Consider the following 17,811-nt stretch of genomic DNA (forward strand, 5'->3'; position numbering starts at 1 on the left):
AGAAAAGTTAAAAGTAAAACTCGTGTTGATTGAAACAGTAAAGTACTATTGTACATGAAATTGAAATATTGCACATAAAGATTTTTACGATAAAAGCCAAAATAAAAATGCAACTTTTATCCCATTCCAGATGTTGCTTGTATTTTCCACCATGTTCTAGAGCGTTCTAATAGTTTACAAACTGAGAACAGCTGATGCAGGAGTTGGTTTTATGTCGTTTCCAGCCAGAACAAGCCTACTGTTAGAATATAAATTGTGTATGAATCAGAATTTGGCATGAGGATGTAAAAATCTGCAGTTCACTTGTGATCAACACTGAACTGAGTTTTGGAGTTGTTTGAATTTACAATTAATAAGTCACCTCATTGACTCCGCCTCCTTTACTGAGAGAACAGACTCCTCCCATGTAGGAAGCTCCGCCCCAGCTGCTGTGAAAGCGATTCCCTCTGTCGAAAAACCAATTAGGCGCATGTTACATTAAAAAGGTTTTAATATAATAACAGGTTAAAGAAAAAACGCATTAAACGTCCAGACTCACGAGAAGAGGTGAACGGAGTCGCATTTCTCCTTGATGAAGTCCTTCCTGTACTTCATGAACTCCTTCAGGGTCACCATGGGGTCGTCGTCAATGTTGAACTTGTTGTCAGCTGACCAGGTTTCCATGGCAACCAGCACAATCCGAGTGTTGAGCTGCTCCCTGAAGATCTGGAGTTAAAGTACAAAAAACCGAATAAAAGTCAACGTCAGGAAAAGGAAAGCTTCATCACCAGGAGCTGATGCTGCCACCAGAGAGCAGACAGTCAACACAGGTTACAGTCTGAAGGACGAACCGGCCGCAAACTCGCTGGTAAATAACAATGTTTGCTTTCATAAGATGGAAAATCTGCCGGGGCTGCGGGCCAGACAAACACCGGAGGAGGAGGAGGAGGAGAGCGGGGCGTCAACAAGTAGACTCTACGGCAATAATGTGAAGCTGACGAGAGGACGGAGTGCAAATGATCAGGGGTTAATCCCCGTCTGACCTCCCTGTTTGTCATCTGTGAGGAGATATTAGAATAAATAATAAAACGATGAGGCTGTGAAGGGACTAAAAACACCTTCAGATGGTCAGCGTGCACCAGAGCTGTGCTGCTTTCTGAACATCATGCTGGTTATGGACAGAAAACCGAAGTGTATATTCTGTACATTTTGTAGTAAATATTACACTGTAAAAAAAAAAAAAAAGATATATGTATACAAGTGTTGAATACCTTTTATTTATATACAGTGAAATTTTATGTGTATTTCTTTGGTTTACTGGATATTCTCTGTGAAATCTGAACACTGACAAAAAGGGAAAATGTGTAAAATAATCGTGGAAAAAATAATTCACCATTTTTCAGTCTTTATACAAATTCTCTTTCGCATGATGACAAATATCTGAAAAACAACTTCTTTAGATTCAGCAAATCAGTGTCATTTTAATGTCAAACATTTTTATTTTTTTAAAGTACATTTATTTAATGTGGATGCTTTTTACAGTTGATTTAAATAAAGTTAATAAAGTGTCATTTGGTTTACTAGATATTATCTGTACACTAAAAAAAACATGAAACTTTGGTTTGTTTTACTATTTTGTCATTTCTTATATGTATTTCTTTCAAAAGACAGAAAATATTTGAAAGAATTGTAAATTTTATGCTGATTTGTAAGTCTGTGTCATTTTAATGTAAAAAAAACTGTAAAATAAATAAAAAAAAAAAAATAAATGTGTAAATTTAGTTAATAATACACTGTTAAAAAAACTATTAGGCAGCAAGAGTGTTTGAGAAAACATGTTAAACTGTGGAATAGAGTTCATGTAAATATATGACTGTATGATTAAAATAAAATAAATATGATATAATTTGCTATTTTGTGGTTTATTACATTTTATCTGTACATTAACAAAACATAGAAAATATGTCAAATAACAGTTTTTAATTTTTTCTTTTAAATAATGGCTAATATCTAACAAAAAAAAATATTTTTGTTCATTGAAATACAGAATAAACATAATTTTAAAGTCAAACACCATAAAAGAACAGATGATCATTTATAAAAGTATGGATGTTCATTGCGGATACTTTTCAAAGTTCCACATTGAATTGTTCATTTGTGATTGAATATTTCTTCCTGACAGGACCCCTCTGAGCGTTTTCCTGTACTCAGGCTGGTGCCATCCTCCTTTTCCAAATCACAGATCTTCATACTTTCTAACACGTCGCTCACTGTTTGCATCGATGATTCAACTGGAAGGATTTCTTGCCCCTCCAGTCCTTGGCAGCGCTCTAAATGCCACTCATCTGACAGCGTCTTTGTATGAGATAAACAGGATTTTACTGCAGGATCTCTAAAATATCTCCTCCCACTTGTGTAATAATAATCTCCAGTTCGCTCGCAGAACAAATAAGTGCATAAAAATGCCATTAAGCTCACGTCCATCATGACTTTATCCAAAAAAACCAGCATGTTGTACCGACGATGACACGTGCAGATGTTGTAAATTTTGTCGAGCATGCTCAGTAGAAATCGATGCGTCCTTCCCAAACCCAGCCCGCTTCATATGATCATCTTCAAGGGCACAGCAAACGGCGTGACCTTTTATCTCCAGCTCCAGCGTCCGATCAGCTTACGGACGTGACCCTGCAGCCGCTCGGATTTCAGTAACACAGCACACAGACGTGGCTACAAATAATCAAACATTGAAATATCCCAGATGCTGCTGCTGCTGCTGCCTTCAGGTCCTCTGATGTCTGAAAACTGCTAAGCGGCTGGTTAACGGCTGCTCGCTGTGGGCCTGCGAAGGCTTTGAATGCAGAGTTGGTTTAAATGAGAAATCAGTGCAATCCGCGCTCAGCTGCAGATACCTGGGAGCGACGGTGGCGAGCTTTCCAAGAAGAGGATCAATACGGTTCTTACCATGTCAGCTATATTGACCACTGTCTTCGCTTTGTTGTTCGTGTGGCCGACGGAGAGCCGGTGCTTCTTGTACTGAAGGGAAAGAGACACAGAAAGGATTAACAATCTGGAATGAATTCATTTGAATGCGTAAAAGGAGCGTCAGCCTGCACATTCAAGCAACTAAACAAACCCAACCCAGTGGATAGTAATGTGGTACATTTGGATCAGAACCGACTGTTAAAAGCACAATAAAGGCAGCATTTAAAGTGTTTACAGTTTTGACTCATCTGGCATCCTGCACTAAGGATCAAGCTGCTAATATTCTGTTTTTCTTTCAAAAAATCTCATAAAGCTCCAAAACCAACAATTTACTGATCTGCTTTTACATCTAAATATTACTATTCAACCCCCTGAACCCAGAATATCCACTGGTTTGATCGGCAAGCTATGTTTTTAAAAAATTATACAAATTGTCAAAGCAACAAACTGCAAAAACTGAAAGAACAGAAAATGAGTTTTAAATTTCTAACTGTCCTTGAACTAATCACATGCGATGTGCTCAAAATAATATTTCTTCACCATATCGTTCAAAAAATTTGCCAAAAATCAACAACTTGTACGATCAAGATTCTGTAAAAAACTAAAAATTCTCTGCTCCTCATTGCAACTGTGAAGCCATTAGTGATCCAGCTGTGACCAACAATTATGCGACAGAAATTCAGTGAGTTCTCAGATTAACTGCAGGCAGTGTTTCAACAGAGCAGAGAGGAGAATAAAACCTACTGGGTCAATAAAATAAATGCAGCTCAGAAACAGTGAACAGAGGAGCAAGTTGTTGGAAGATACATCCAGCATGGTGAAAACATCTTTCTACAGCTGATGTGCAGAGTGGAGAGAGAAACGCTGAGTTTGCAGAGGTTGTAAAAATGTAAACAGGCCAATTTAAAGAGCCGATCCATAGTTTTTAAAGCCCGCTTTTTCTCCCAGTGAGCGTTAATCTTGTCTTAGGGATGTTTAATAAAAGTACAGTGCCCAGGAGGTTGTTAAACTCCAATAAAGATTGATCGATTGATCTGTTTGAGTGTCATGCACCACATGTGTCCAGCCCATTTGGGCCTTTTAGACAGTAACAACCAGGACAGTCACATGACAAATCAGAATCTATTGTTCCACCAATATACTCAACTGTTACATCAAATAAAGTATAAACAGATTAATTTTACACTCAAATATTATAAAAGAACAAATTAAAATTTGTAAAAAAAAAGACACGGGAGGGAAAGACAAAAAAAAAGAAAAAAAAAAACAAGCATAAATAAATACACATAAAAAATCTTTAAAAAAAAAAAAAAAACAACCAACTGCAAAAAAAAAAAAACTTTTTTTGCAGATTGATATGCAGCAAAAAATTGCGTAATTTTACAGGCAAACATGAAGAACAAATTACCATTTGTAAAAATACAGGAAACATTGAATAAAAGTCTTAAGTCCCTTACATAAATAATAATTATTTCAAATAACAGCAAATATCTGTAAAATTATTGGGAGTTTTTTGTTATAAGTTTTTTTTCTTTAAAAAAAAAAAAAAAAGAAGAAAAAAAAGGTGTAATTTTCAGTGAAAATGTTGCACCATTTGTAAAACTAATGACTTTTTATGTTGATATTATTCACAGTTGTGGCTCCTTTTTTTTGGGTGGGTGAGGGGGGGGTTATGTGTAAATTAATATCTTTTTTTATTGTAATAGATTCCTATCCTTAATTTACCAAAACTGTGAAAGTTATTAAAATAACAGTAAATTGTTCTAAATATCACTTTCCACACAGCCTCTAATAAATGTCCATCCTCACCATTAAATGGTCGTTGATCACCATCAGCTCGATGTATTTGGTCTCGTCCTCGACGCTTCGTGAAGCTTGTGGAGCCTGAAGAGAGACGAGAGTTTCATCACAAAGACTGACAGACTTTAAATATCAAGCAGGAAGAACAGCAGAGACAAAGATCAACTCACGTCTCCTGCGTCACGAAGGAAAATAAAAGAAATCAATAAGCCTGAACTCTGTGAAGCTAAACTGGGTTGGTCTGATGGAAATAAACATGAGAGCAGCTGTGAGAGACAGCTGGAGAGATCTGACTGTCTGAGGAGCAGCAGATAAATATTTCATGAAAAAAAGACGATGAAGAGGTAAAAGAAGTAGAAGAAGGAGAAGAAAGCTGCACCTGCTTTGTGAATTAACATAAAAAAACACAAGATCTTATCTTACAAGTCAGAAAATCACAAAAAAAAACAGCTCAGAAAAAAAAAGTTTAAATCATAAAAAAATGAAGGAAAAATATACATAACTATCCAGACGATTAGTTTAAATTTAGATCAAATAGCTTTAACTGATCCATAAATATTACAAAAACAAATCCACACAGAAAAATATCACACTGGACTGTGTTGGAAAATAAAACTTTCAAAAGTCAGGAATAACTTTACGAGCAGGACTAGTTAAAAGAACAAACTGATTAAAAATATATTATAAATTTAAAAAAATCAAGAAATATTTGGCACAAGAATTTCTTCAAGATTCATAAAGTTTTATCTTATCTTATCAGCCATAAAATTAAAAAAAGAGCTTGTAATAAATGAGCTCAAATAAATAATAAATCATACATTTTTTAAAGGAAATATCCATGTAAGTGTCCAGATACACATTTTACATTTAGATAAAACAGCATTAACTGATCAAAACAGCATCACAGTGGACTGAGTTGGATAATAAACTAGCAGTCGATATGTTAAAGCAGTTAAAGGAACGTATACTGGAGGAAACACTGCTAGTGCTTCAAAATATCAACAAGATGTGAACGCTGACTCATACTTGTCTCTTTTTCCTCCTGTGCACGACTCTGGATCCTGGAAACGGAGGGCTGGGGAAAGGCGGCTCCGGCAGGTCACCTGGCAAACAGGAATATTAATTATTATTGACATTCAGGAAGCACAAAAAACACACTTTCAATGTTTAATGTGAATTAAAGCACGTCGCATAAACCAAACAGCACTTCTGCTCCTATAAATATTAATTGCTCGTTAAGTTCTCACCGCCGAGGAGGTCGCTGAGCATCTCTTGGCCTGCAGATTTGTAGATCATGTGAATGCGAACGTCTCCCTGAAAGACACAAAAAGGGGGATTTTAATCAGCCGAGTGCTGGAGTTTCTGGCTTTCACTGACTTTTCCTGCATCGTGCGCAAATGGATTCATCCACAAGGTCAAAGAGCGAGTCCCCCGAGAGTCTGGACGGTGTAACAACAGAGGTTTTACTTTATCTGTGGACAGAACAAATGAGCTCATCTGGGAGTAAAACAGCTCGAATCACCTGAGCTGAAACCTGGGAATGTATAAAATATGTCTGCGCTGATAGTTTAATCAGCAACCGAGTGAAGATAAATTCAGATTCTGTCTAATCTGTTCTAATAATTTGCATTTGTTGTCTTGGTTTTGATGGAATTGCACTTCCTCTTTTTAAGGGTCTGAGAGAAACAACATTTTAACTCTGTTTCCTGTGCATATGGCAGAACTGACAATAAAGTTGACTTTGACTTCGTCCTTTGGCTTATAAAATCTCAGAAAATGGTGAAACTTGTCAATCAAAGCTCAAGAGGACATCCTCATATGTCTTGTTTTCTCCACAACCCAAAGAGATTCAGTTTACTGGCATAAAGAATGAAAGAAACTGCAGAAGGTTCACATTTAAAAAGCTGGAATTAGACAATTGTGACTTTTTTCTCAAAGAAATAAATAAATAAAATGACTCAAACCAATTAATCAATGATTATAAAGTTGGTAACAAATTTAAGAGCTGATAAAGTGACTGATTATTCAATGCATCTCTGGTATGATCCTAAACATCAGGCCTGATTATTTTGCAATTTCCTTTGGTCATAGCTATTCAGTTACAAGAAAACATTCACATGGATAAACCTTTGCTGTCACCACAGATCCAAGTACGTGCTATGCATGCTAAAGCTGTCTGATCCACATACAATCAGCTGTAGATGCACACAAACTGATCAGGTTTTTGCAGCGCAGACTTCCTGTGAGGCAGCGCTGAGGGCGGAGACTCCCCGCGGCCTCCTGCCAGCTACTGTAACCGGCCGAGCTCCGGGTCGTGTTCGAGTCTGTACCCGAGGACCGAAACATGCTTCCATCTTCACTGTAAACACCGCGGAACATCTGGAAACACCAGGTACCGTGACCTCTGCTCGATTCAGTTAGTTTCAGTTTGAGGTTTTTTTTCTTCCCATTTTAAAGAAGGTCGACATTCAACAGGTTACTGTAATGCTAACTGTTAGCCGTTAGCTAGCTGGCTAACTCGTTAGCGTTTAAACATTTGTTGTTCAATTTATCACAGTTAGGTAATCGATTTGACCGAAAACATTTGTTAATTAAGGCAGGTATTGATTACAGATATTACCACCCAGTGGGCTAACACAGCCAACCTGAGGCGGCTGGTAAAACTATCGATAGTTAGCTTAGCTAGCTAGCTGCTGTGCTGTTGTTGTGGATGTAATAACAGCTGGTTAGAGGCCTGTTATTACTCTGTTATGGTTCATATTATCTCCACTAAACTGACCTAAACTTACAGCATGTCTGCTGTCTGTACAGTTAGTAGTTATCTTGTTTGAGCACCTGCCACTGCTTTACAGTTTTTACAGGTTGGTCAAGATGCAAACACAAATAGGTTACAGATAATATTGATATCTGACATTTGAATGTAATAAAAGCTAATCAGAAGTTACACAAAGAGCACAACAATGAGGCTGAATGAAATGAACACAAAAAGTTAAGACATAATAGAAGCAGGGCTGAACATTTAAACTAAACATCATCAGTCAAGTGCAATATCCAAACTACAGGAGCCACTTTTTAAATGTTTTGTTTTGTTTTTTTTTTTTATTTTAAGGGCGAAATGTGTGATTAAAAATGCAGCATTGTGGTGCCTGTTTGGTGCAGACTGACTGCCACAAAAGAAATGAGATGATTTTAGTATTTGTTTCAGTGAAAAAAAAGTGCCAAAATAATCATTACCACTAAGATCGTGACTCATATTGCAAAATAATTGCAATTTAATGGCTCTACTGGCGCATAACTCAGCCTTAACTAGAACTGCACAAATATTCACTTGTCAAAACCATATCATTAGACGAAGGGCTCAACTTCTATTTTTTTTTCTGGGGTTGATATCGATTATGAGTAATCAAGAAGACTGATAACCACGATTTGGAACTAATGTACATTTGCAGTAAAAATAAAAAACCTTGCATGAAAATGTAGAATAACACAACTTTCCATGCGTAGCTTTTCTGGAACGCCTTCATGTTTTACAAATGTTTATTAAAATAAGAGCACTTTGGACTAAAGCTGCAAATATTAATTATTTCCAGTCGACTGCTGATTATTTTCTCAATTAATTGCTTCGTTGTTTGGTCTACAAATACCAGAAAATGTTTTTAAGTGTATATCTCAAAGACAAATGTTTTGTCCACTACACAAAGATATTTACTGTCATAGAGGTGATATTAACATTTCAGCAATTTCATTTTTAGCAAGACTGATTATTTTTATTTTTCTCCAAGCCTAACCAGTCAATCAGCTGTACTTGGTGGTGACTACACATAAAGAGAGGTGTCTGCTTTAGAGTTAAAGAAACACATTTTTAAATTATGACAATTACTGAGAATAAAGGAGGGAAATAAAGTGTTGAGACTGATCATTTGAAAAATACCAGAAGGAGTTAACCCCTAAAGTGCTTCATAAACACGACTTCAATCTGCCTGCGAACCAAAGAGCTGTTGAATAAATGACGTTTCACTGCAGTGGTCAGTCGCTGTCATTTAAACAAAGCCTCTGATATAACTGCGTATTGTTGAGCTGTGCAGTCTCTGTAATGCACTGCTGTATAGACAGTCTCGCCCCGCAGCTTCAGCCACCGAGTCATTCCCACTTTGTTTGCTGATGAAATGAGAGCATTGTTTCTCGGGGACGGCAGATATTGGGTCAACTAAGCTGTGGTGAATAGAGATACAGGGGGGTAGCCCACAGCTAGGTCAGCCTGTGGCACAGTTAGCTCACTTCAGCGGTAACGGGGCCATTCACATAAACTTTTATAGCCTTTTTCCAGGAGTTGTGCATGCAAAAGAATTATTCACCATCCGATTCCCTTTGGACTGAGCAGCCGCTGCGTTCTGTCTGCCTTCCTGTGTTTATCCAGGAAGCAGCCTCAGTTCCCATCAAGCAGCAGCAGCAGCCAGCCATGTCGTGCCGGGACATCCACGCCACCAACGCTTTCTCCTTCATCATCGCCTTTGTGTCCGTGGGTGGGATCGTTGTGGCGGCGGTAATCCCACAGTGGCGCATAACCAGACTCGTCACCTTCAATCGCAACGCCAAGAATATCAGCGTGTATGATGGGCTGTGGGCTAAATGTGTGAAGCAGGACGGCTATTCGGGATGTTACTACTATGATTCAGAGGTATTTTTCTCTCATCTGTTGTTTTTTTTTGTCACTTTTGTGTCTTAAATGATCCTAATCATTTTTTTTATTTTAATGTTCCAGTGGTACTCTAAAGTGGACCAGCTGGACCTGCGGCTCTTGCAGTTCTGCCTCCCTATCGGCCTGATGTTCGGCTCGTTTGCGCTGCTGCTGTGCATGGCTGGGATGTGCAAAACCTGCTGCTGCTCAGACAAGCCCGAACCCGACATCAAAACCATCCGCTTCCTGGTGAACAGCGCCGGTTGTCACCTGGTGGCCGGGATGTTCCTGTTCCTGGGCGGAGCCATCGCCATGGCGCCCTCCGTGTGGTTCCTGTTCCGCACCAAGGAGCTGAACATCAGATACGACCACATTTTCTCCGATGGCTTCGCCGTGTACGTGTCTATTGGCTGCTCCGGAGGCCTGATGCTGGCGTCGCTGCTCATGTTCATGTGGTACTGCATGTGTAAGAAGCTGCCCTCGCCCTTCTGGTTGCCTCTTCCCTCCATGTCCAACTCTCTGTCCACCCAGCCGCTAACGGCTAACGGGTTTCCTCCTTCCCCAGTTTACGGACCGCAGCCGTTCCCGCCGCAGACGTTTCCTCCCACGGTGATCGACGCCCAGCCTTTTGTGCCCTCGCAGGGTTACGCTCAAAGTGTGGTCGCCCCGGCTCCTCCACAGGTGTACATGTCTCAGCTTTCTGCTCCGGACGGGTACGGATCAGAGGTTGGAGGGACGCAGGCCTACAGCTACGCCCCCTCCCAAAGCTACGCCCCCTCCCAGAGTTACGCCCCCTCCCAGAGTTACGCTCCATCCCAGAGTTACGCTCCATCCCAGAGTTACGCTCCCTCTCAGGGCTACGCCTCCAGCTACGCCGGCCAGCGCTACTCCACCCGCTCCCGGATGTCAGCCATAGAGATCGACATTCCCGTGCTGACCCAGTCGCAGTGAGAGAGTCCGGTAACCTCAGCACATCGAAGGCTTCTGTCCATGAGCCTCCGTAGAGTTCACCACTGATAAAACTAATAGACTGTGATGTACGAACGTTAATAACATGAGAGCCATTTGCAGGCTCCGGAGTGATAGTTTCAGAAATTCTTTCAGGCAGATCAGGTCTGCAAATTGCTGAATATAGAAGCTGAGAGTCTGTCAAAACTACCCTGGAGCTACTTTATGAAGGATAAGATGTTCTGTTATATCATGATTACTGAAGCACAAGTGCAGACTCTGTGTTCGGCTTACTGCGGTGGAAAGGAAGGAAACTTAATTCACAGCCAAAAATACCGAAAGACGCCTCAACCAGCGGGCTCGTTTCACTGTTTTACCAGCAGAGCAGGACCACGACATGGTGATTCCTCACTCGCTGACGTGGCCGACGGACCAACTTACTAACTACAGCTACGTTTCATAGGTGGTTTAAGCCTCTGAACTCCGAGTCCTGCACCTTTTGTGGAACCAGCACAACCATGACGACAACGTGGGAAACTCAGAAATGTCTCCTGTGCAGTATGACTTAGTTAAAATGGCAGAAATCACAAAAATGGACAAAAAAAATAGAATTTCCTTGATCTAATTTTACAAAATGTTAAAAAAACAACAACTTGGAATTAAAATGTCAGACATTTTCTCACAGCTATTACAATACTGCTAAAAAATTCTCACTCAAAATACTTTTTCAAAATTTTGCTGCTTAGATTTTTCATTTGTTTCCAGACTTCTGCTTCTGCCTGCAGTTCAGCTGAAACGTGACTGTTTGTTATAGTGAGTCACTAATAGTTTCCAGGTTGCGCTGAAGAGTCCAGAATCTGAAAAGCAAATTATTTTGAATTTGTTTCTGGCCAGTTTTTAAATAGGACAAGTCGTTTGACGACATCTGATCATTTTAGACTACGTTGTGGTTCGTTTTCTCGTCTGAAAGCTGAAAATCCATCAATTCTGTTTTTTTTTAACAGTTTCTGGTGCTGATAAACGGTGTCATATAAAACAACAACAACAACAACACGCCTTTTAAACCTGCTGGCGGGTTTTTGCGGTTCAGAGGGTTACCGTAAATCCACAGTCTTGACATTCCGCTGAAGAAACACAGATTGTCGGCACGACGACTATTTTCTGTTACATTTTTTGTTGCCTTCATTTGCAAATAACTAAACTATGGAAGTATTTCTGTTGTCACTACTAAACATGAGGGCCTGCTTGTACTCACACACTGATTATTACGCCACTTTTTAGTCCTGTTACTCAGGCCCCGGTGTCTCTTAGATACTGTAAATATAACACTAGGTTAACACTGACTTTATATCCTGTGATCCTGAGTTAAAACTACTAACTAGCGAGCCGCGTTTCCATTATTTATTATTAATGCACATTTTAAAGTATTGTATGAGGAGAAAGTTAATGGATAATAGAAAAAACTTTTTTTTTCTGACAGAAACACCTTCTACAGTTGCCATAAAACATGTCCGACACCTGACGTGACAGAATCACAACAGCTTTCCAGATTCCTGAGCACCTCTCTACATTTTCTCTCTCTCAGATCAGATTTCAGAGGTTCGCTTCGATAAACGGTTAAATGGAATCACGGCTACTGACTCACCTGTTTGTACTGTCTGTCGTTGAATTGTTAATAGTGTCGCGGTGCCCTGTGAAGAGCAGCTGTTATATATATTTTTAATGCACTAATTTGCGTGAACGCGGTGCCAGTTTACATTGCCTTTGCTCTCTAATTGTATCGAGTGTTTGTTTTGTTTTTTCTATTGCGTCTAACACATTAATCATTTACTGTAACAAACACTTTAATGTCACGGATGACGTTCGCTGTTAAATCTGGTGTACAAAAGTGATTTTGATGTAGAATTTTGTTATAATTGTGGCTTCTTGTCCGCTGATCGAGCAGATAAAACGTCTGCAGTGTTTCGTTTGCTAACTTCGCTGGAAATGTGACGCAATGTGAAGTTTCAGCCAAATTCAGATTGTTGCCTTTATCTGTTTTTTTTTTTTTGCATTTCCAGCCCTGATCAGCGTTTTTATGTTATTATGAGATCAACGAAATAGTCAAAGGAACATGTTTTTTTTTTTTTACACTGTTACCTTTTTGTTTTCAATAAAACATAATCACAAAATAATCAAAGTGTGCGTGCCTTCAAGTACATGCAGGGAAAAGCAATTTAACAGCTGCTTCATATACGCTTAATGGCAGCTAGAAACGTCTGATCTGTTTATACTGCAAGAACTCGTGAGTAATTTGTTCATCCTCGCCAAAAAAAAACAGGGAAATTAGCATCATTTTAACTTTTAAACCATCTGCTCTGGTGATGGTTTAAGCTTCATGTTTCCAATTTAATAGATAAATTCAGAAATCACTTCTGGGAGGTTGTTTCTCAGACGGGTCGTCTTTAAAAGTTATTAAGAAATGTTTAATCTTTTATCAATTAATTTATCAGAAAATAGTGGAAAAGCAGCATCACACCTTTGCTTCATATATATCTTAATATCCATTTATGTTTATATAAAATGAAAAATGCTGGCAACCACAGAAGGGTTGTCATTTTTAGTTTGACCTTATAGCTGATCAGCTAAATAGCTAACAAACATAACGGATGCAGGAAAATAATACGACTTAGTGCCCGTCTTTCTTGACCTCGTCACCTACATGCTGTATAAGGAAACACTGAACTCAGCTCAGTTCACCCGAAAATACAGAATTAATGTCTCATGACTGTCGGTAACGGTTTCTCTTTTTCATCGGTGAACATTTTTTGTTTTTTACAGACTCTACTTCGTGCAAGCGACTTATTTTTGGGTGAATTTTTTACACCTGATGCGCAGAATAATGAGATTTGGATGAACTATCACGATTTTTAGGCTCAGATTTGAATGACTTTCTAGATGGAATCAAACATAACCAATCAATCACTGCAGCAAAAGGTGTAAATCAGATATTTTTTTCTGTAAATGTTGTAGTTTTTGTGATTTGTAAAGAAAACAGGCCATCAGCGGGTTATTGGGGTTCAGAGGGTTAAAGGAAATAAAAATACTGTCTTAGCTTCAAGCACATGTACAAACAGTCCACCTGAAAATACTTCAATTTTCATCTCATGACTGTCAGTAAGGATTTGCATCGAGAACATTTTTTGTTTTCTTACAGACTGTAGTTCAGGCAAACAGCTGATTTTTTGGTGAATTTTTAAACATGACGAGTAGAATATTGAGATTTTGATGATTTTAAGCCTCGATTTGGTCGATTTTCCAGATGGAAGCAAACATAATGATAACAAACAATATAATACGTAATTATTTTTTCTGTTTTTACAGTTCCTGTCTTTGGTAAATGGTATAATTTTGGTGATTTTGTGAAGAAAACAGGCCTTTCACACCCATTATTGGGGTTCAGAGGGTTAAAGCCACTCTTGCCCTGAACTGTGAGCAGATATTGAAGTCACTCCGTCTCTAGACACAAACCAAAGTGTGCATTCTGTTTAAAACCAGCTTATCTCTGATGTGGCGAGCGTCTGAATGAACAGCAGCGGTCGTAATTGGAACCGATCCCTTCTTTTGATGCGACACTCCAGAGTTTAGTGGCTGTTGATTAATAAGGGCTCAATTAAACGGCCGCTTTTGTTTTACTTAGGGCGCATGCACCGGAGCGGCCGAGTTAACTGCCCCGGATGAAGCCTTTCTCTTGACCGAGGCTCCTTTGTTCCCCCCACATCATCACTCCCGGCTAATAATCTCAGCTCACAAACACACAGACTCGGCAGGGAGATTAAGGCTGCTCACAGATGGCTTTCATATGTCGGAGGGAGGCGGGCAGGGGGAGGGGGCGGGGCCTGTGGTTGCCAGGGGAGATGGTACCTCAGACCGCCGGCTCATGAATATAAAGCAGGGAGGGATAACACGCTTTTCTCTCCGTGCATGTAGAATGAACCGGTCCAGGTTTAGTAACATGAAGTTGGCTCCGGGCCACAGGGAGACCCCTGGTTTTTATTTTTAATCCCATATCCAACCTGCAGAGCGTCACTCCCAGCTCCAGCTTCATAAAGAAAATCCTCCTTTTGGCAGCTCATGCAAACACCCCCAACCCTAAAAGCTGCCACCACCCCCATCCCGCTGCCCCTCTCCTCAACCTTTACCTCCCAACCCCCTCAAATCCTCCCCTCATCTTCCTCCTGCAGGTCACATCATCACCACACAAGATCCGAGCTCCGCAGCAACACAAAGATTTGGAAACCTGAAAGAGAAATCCTGACGGAGATGTTAAATTATTTAAAACTGAGTTATGGAGGCGCGCCGCAGACTTTATTCAGATAATAATTTAAACAGAGTCTAAAATGCAATCATCCAATTTCCATTTTCACCGCTATGTCCGTTCTGTGACCCTGTTAAAATGAGAGCATAAAGCACGTTTGACATTTCATTTTCAAATAAATAACCTGCCTGTTCGAATGAAACAAGCCTCCGGTGTTTTACATTTACATGCTAACCTCGCTGCTTTGGAGCCGAAATGAAAAGTAGTTTTTGAACAATTTGAAAATGAGAATGAAACAGACGTTTGACATTTCATTTTCTGAGATTCAACCTGCTCGACAGCGGACGATATTCAACTACAATAAGCAAAACAGCGCCCCCTGTCCACTGTATTAAAAACTCTAAGGCGCAGTGACGGAGAAAAGCTGCAAATCTGCACATTCAAGAAGCTGGAATGGATGGATTCGGATTCATTTGTGGCCCCAAGAGGATGAAACCTGCAAAGCAAAGTTCTTACAATTCACTTTTGAGGTGCATCTATGGAAGATTTCGTGACAAACCGCACAATGTTTCCTGAATATTTCGATGGAAACAACACATTTAAACCTCATGATGCCACCAGAGGCAAAGTAAAGAAGTCATCAGTAGTGTTTATGGCTTCGACTGAAATACTTCCAAAAATTTTGTCATGAAATTTGACACTAATAGTGACACTAGGGCTGCACAATATATGATTCCAACATCAGCACTGCAACGTCCACTGAAGTCAAACAGCATAAAGTTCAATGTGAACTAATTAAAATTCATTTTTTGCTGCTTTTTACAAAAGAAAACATACTCGACTGCTATTTTCCATCTACAAGACAAATCTGTCTGAAAAAACATTATTTACTGATTCCTCTATTTTTTTAAATTGCAGTATAAAAACTCTGCAGAAAAACAAAAATCTGTACTGTCAGTTTCTTCCAACATCACACAGCTCTACTGATGACTCCCTTCACTTCCCCTCTAGTCGTTTTAATCTAAATATTCTGAACACATTGGGTAGTTTGTCACAAAATCCTCCACAGACACTGATCCACCTCTGGGATGAAATGTAAGACCTTTACCGATGCCTTTATATTTAACATAGTCGTTTAATATTCAGGTCAAAGTGGAGTCATTTGCAGAACTAATGGGATCATTGTTTGCCCAGTTTGGTGCCAATTAGCAAATGTTAGCATTTGTTGTCATAATTTAATCGACAGTTTGAAAATGAGAACGAAATGAGACATTTAACATTTTTATTTTCAAAGATTTAACCCACTCTGCAGATAATTTTTTTTAAAAAAATAATAAAAATGAAAAAAATATAAATAAAAAAATAAAATAAAATGGAAAAAAAAAGATTTTATTTTTTTTAAATAATAAAAAATAAATCGAAATACATTAAAAAATAATTTTAGGTTATTTATTTTTCTTTATATTTCTATTTTTATTAGCCTTTTCTTTATGGATTCATTTGATTAATATTGTTTTATATTGCCACATTACTTATTTTTATCTTATTTATTCTTCTTTTTATTTCCACTCTTACTATTCTTTTACTGATTTATTTTTGTAATTTGGCACTCTCACTACTCCATATGCACGGGATAATATTCAAAGGTAAAAAGCAAAACAGCGTCACTGAGACTGAGAAAAGCTGCAAAAGCTCACATTTTGGTGTGATTATCATAAAATTCTGTTCTTCCACTTGTCAGTTAAACAACTAATTCTTAATGCACTATAATATAAAGTATACAACAATGCAAAATGCAGCAGATAGTACAACAACACTGCTTTCTCTCTGGTTTTTTTCAGCCCTCACAGTTGAAATGTGCTGTAACGCTGAACTCTGCACCGTCAACACAAACGCTGCTTGGGTGGAACCTCGGCGGCCCCGAGGTGCAGGTGGAGCTGCAAAGGTGTCCAAGAACACAGGAGGGAGAAACATATGGTGTTTTCTTTATTTTGTTTTTTTTTGCATGTGCAAGTCAGCATCGCACATCCTTCTCCACAAACCCACACTGTCGAGAAGAAGTGCAAGATTTATCGGCCACGTGGCGCCCGGGAACACGGCGTTCTCGGCCCGTGAGCTTTAGTTTTGCCGATCGCTCACCGCTGTCGTCTGGGCCTGTTTGCGTAACGCAATCGGACAGAAAGTGACAAGAGGAGCTTGTTGAGGACACGTTGGGCTAATGTCCTGCATAACTTTTTGTGCCTTGGCCGAGGAAGGGCAGATGGATTTACCATATGGCCGACAGGAGCCACGCTGACTCCATCTCATCACAGCCCCCCGTCTGACAAGCTTCTTTTCTTTCATTCCACTTCCTTCCACTCTCAACCACATTAGAAGAGCCACAGTTAGCACACTGCAGGCCAAACAGGCTCCACAATCATTGCTGAAACAGACCGATAGTCTGATAAAATAAGAGTTTTGCAGCAGACCTCTGACGGTCGGCCTGCACACCAAATTCTCACAAGAGACACAATAGTGAAACTGAGAAAGGAGATGCACAGAGAGCCGGGATGGACCTCAGGGATGAGACATCCAGAGCTGACAGCAGCGCGTCCTCGGCTTTACCATGCAGACAGCGTTCCCAAGTTAACAAGCCAAAACAAATGCTGCCGACGGAGACACCAACCAGCCGTCAGAAATGTGTCAAAGCTTACAAACAGGTTTTATGGGATCTCTGCGCCCAGTTGGGATCCACAATTTCACAACAGATTTAGAATTATGAGTAGTTAATGTGCACTCATATGGATCCTGCTGCAGGTTTTTAATAAGCTCAGAGGAAAGACTCCAAAACAGCTGGAAGCAAGCAACTATACTTCAGAGGAAGGAGGTGTTTTTAGGATTCTGAATCTTTTTGGCACGTTCGCCTTCGTCAAGTGTGTCGTCTGTGCAACTGAATGCAGTTCAGACTTGTGCCGCGCTGAAAGTGAAACATTTCAGGTCTGAAAGATTGATTGCTGTCGTGATTTTACCCTGAAAGTGAGACACGCGAGTATCGATCAGCCTTAAATGTGATCGAGGTGGAGCCAATTTAAACTAACTTGTTTTGTTTTATTCTAAAATATAGTATTATATATGACTTCAAGACACT

The 17,811-nt window shown here is 39.5% G+C and overlaps 2 protein-coding genes across 3 annotated transcripts in view; one reads left to right on the top strand and one right to left on the bottom strand.

Annotated features, from left to right (window-relative positions):
- Positions 1–12,561, top strand: part of cldn12 (claudin 12) — a 14,388-nt gene extending 1,827 nt beyond the window's left edge. The window contains exons 2-4 of one of the 2 annotated variants that reach the window (XM_008287752.1): positions 7,067–7,153; positions 9,179–9,439; positions 9,524–12,561. In XM_008287752.1, coding sequence (XP_008285974.1) covers positions 9,221–9,439; positions 9,524–10,390 — 1,086 coding nt within the window. In that variant the 5' untranslated portion in view covers positions 7,067–7,153; positions 9,179–9,220 and the 3' untranslated portion in view covers positions 10,391–12,561. Of the gene's footprint in view, positions 1–7,030; positions 7,154–9,178; positions 9,440–9,523 lie in introns of those variants that run through there. The other variant, XM_008287751.1, reaches the window with a different exon arrangement.
- The window catches only part of adam22 (ADAM metallopeptidase domain 22), a gene marked incomplete at its 5' end in the record, with an annotated part of 89,582 nt that overhangs the window by 27,822 nt on the left and 43,949 nt on the right, over positions 1–17,811 (bottom strand). Inside the window, 6 exons of the mRNA XM_008287757.1 lie at positions 362–446; positions 539–705; positions 2,941–3,012; positions 4,771–4,845; positions 5,788–5,864; positions 6,009–6,075. Of these exons, the coding sequence (XP_008285979.1) occupies positions 362–446; positions 539–705; positions 2,941–3,012; positions 4,771–4,845; positions 5,788–5,864; positions 6,009–6,075 (543 nt within the window). The remainder of the gene's footprint in view (positions 1–361; positions 447–538; positions 706–2,940; positions 3,013–4,770; positions 4,846–5,787; positions 5,865–6,008; positions 6,076–17,811) is intronic.

This window comes from Stegastes partitus, unplaced genomic scaffold, assembly GCF_000690725.1.
Source record: "Stegastes partitus isolate 25-593 unplaced genomic scaffold, Stegastes_partitus-1.0.2 Scaffold517, whole genome shotgun sequence".
NCBI lineage: Eukaryota > Metazoa > Chordata > Actinopteri > Pomacentridae > Stegastes > Stegastes partitus.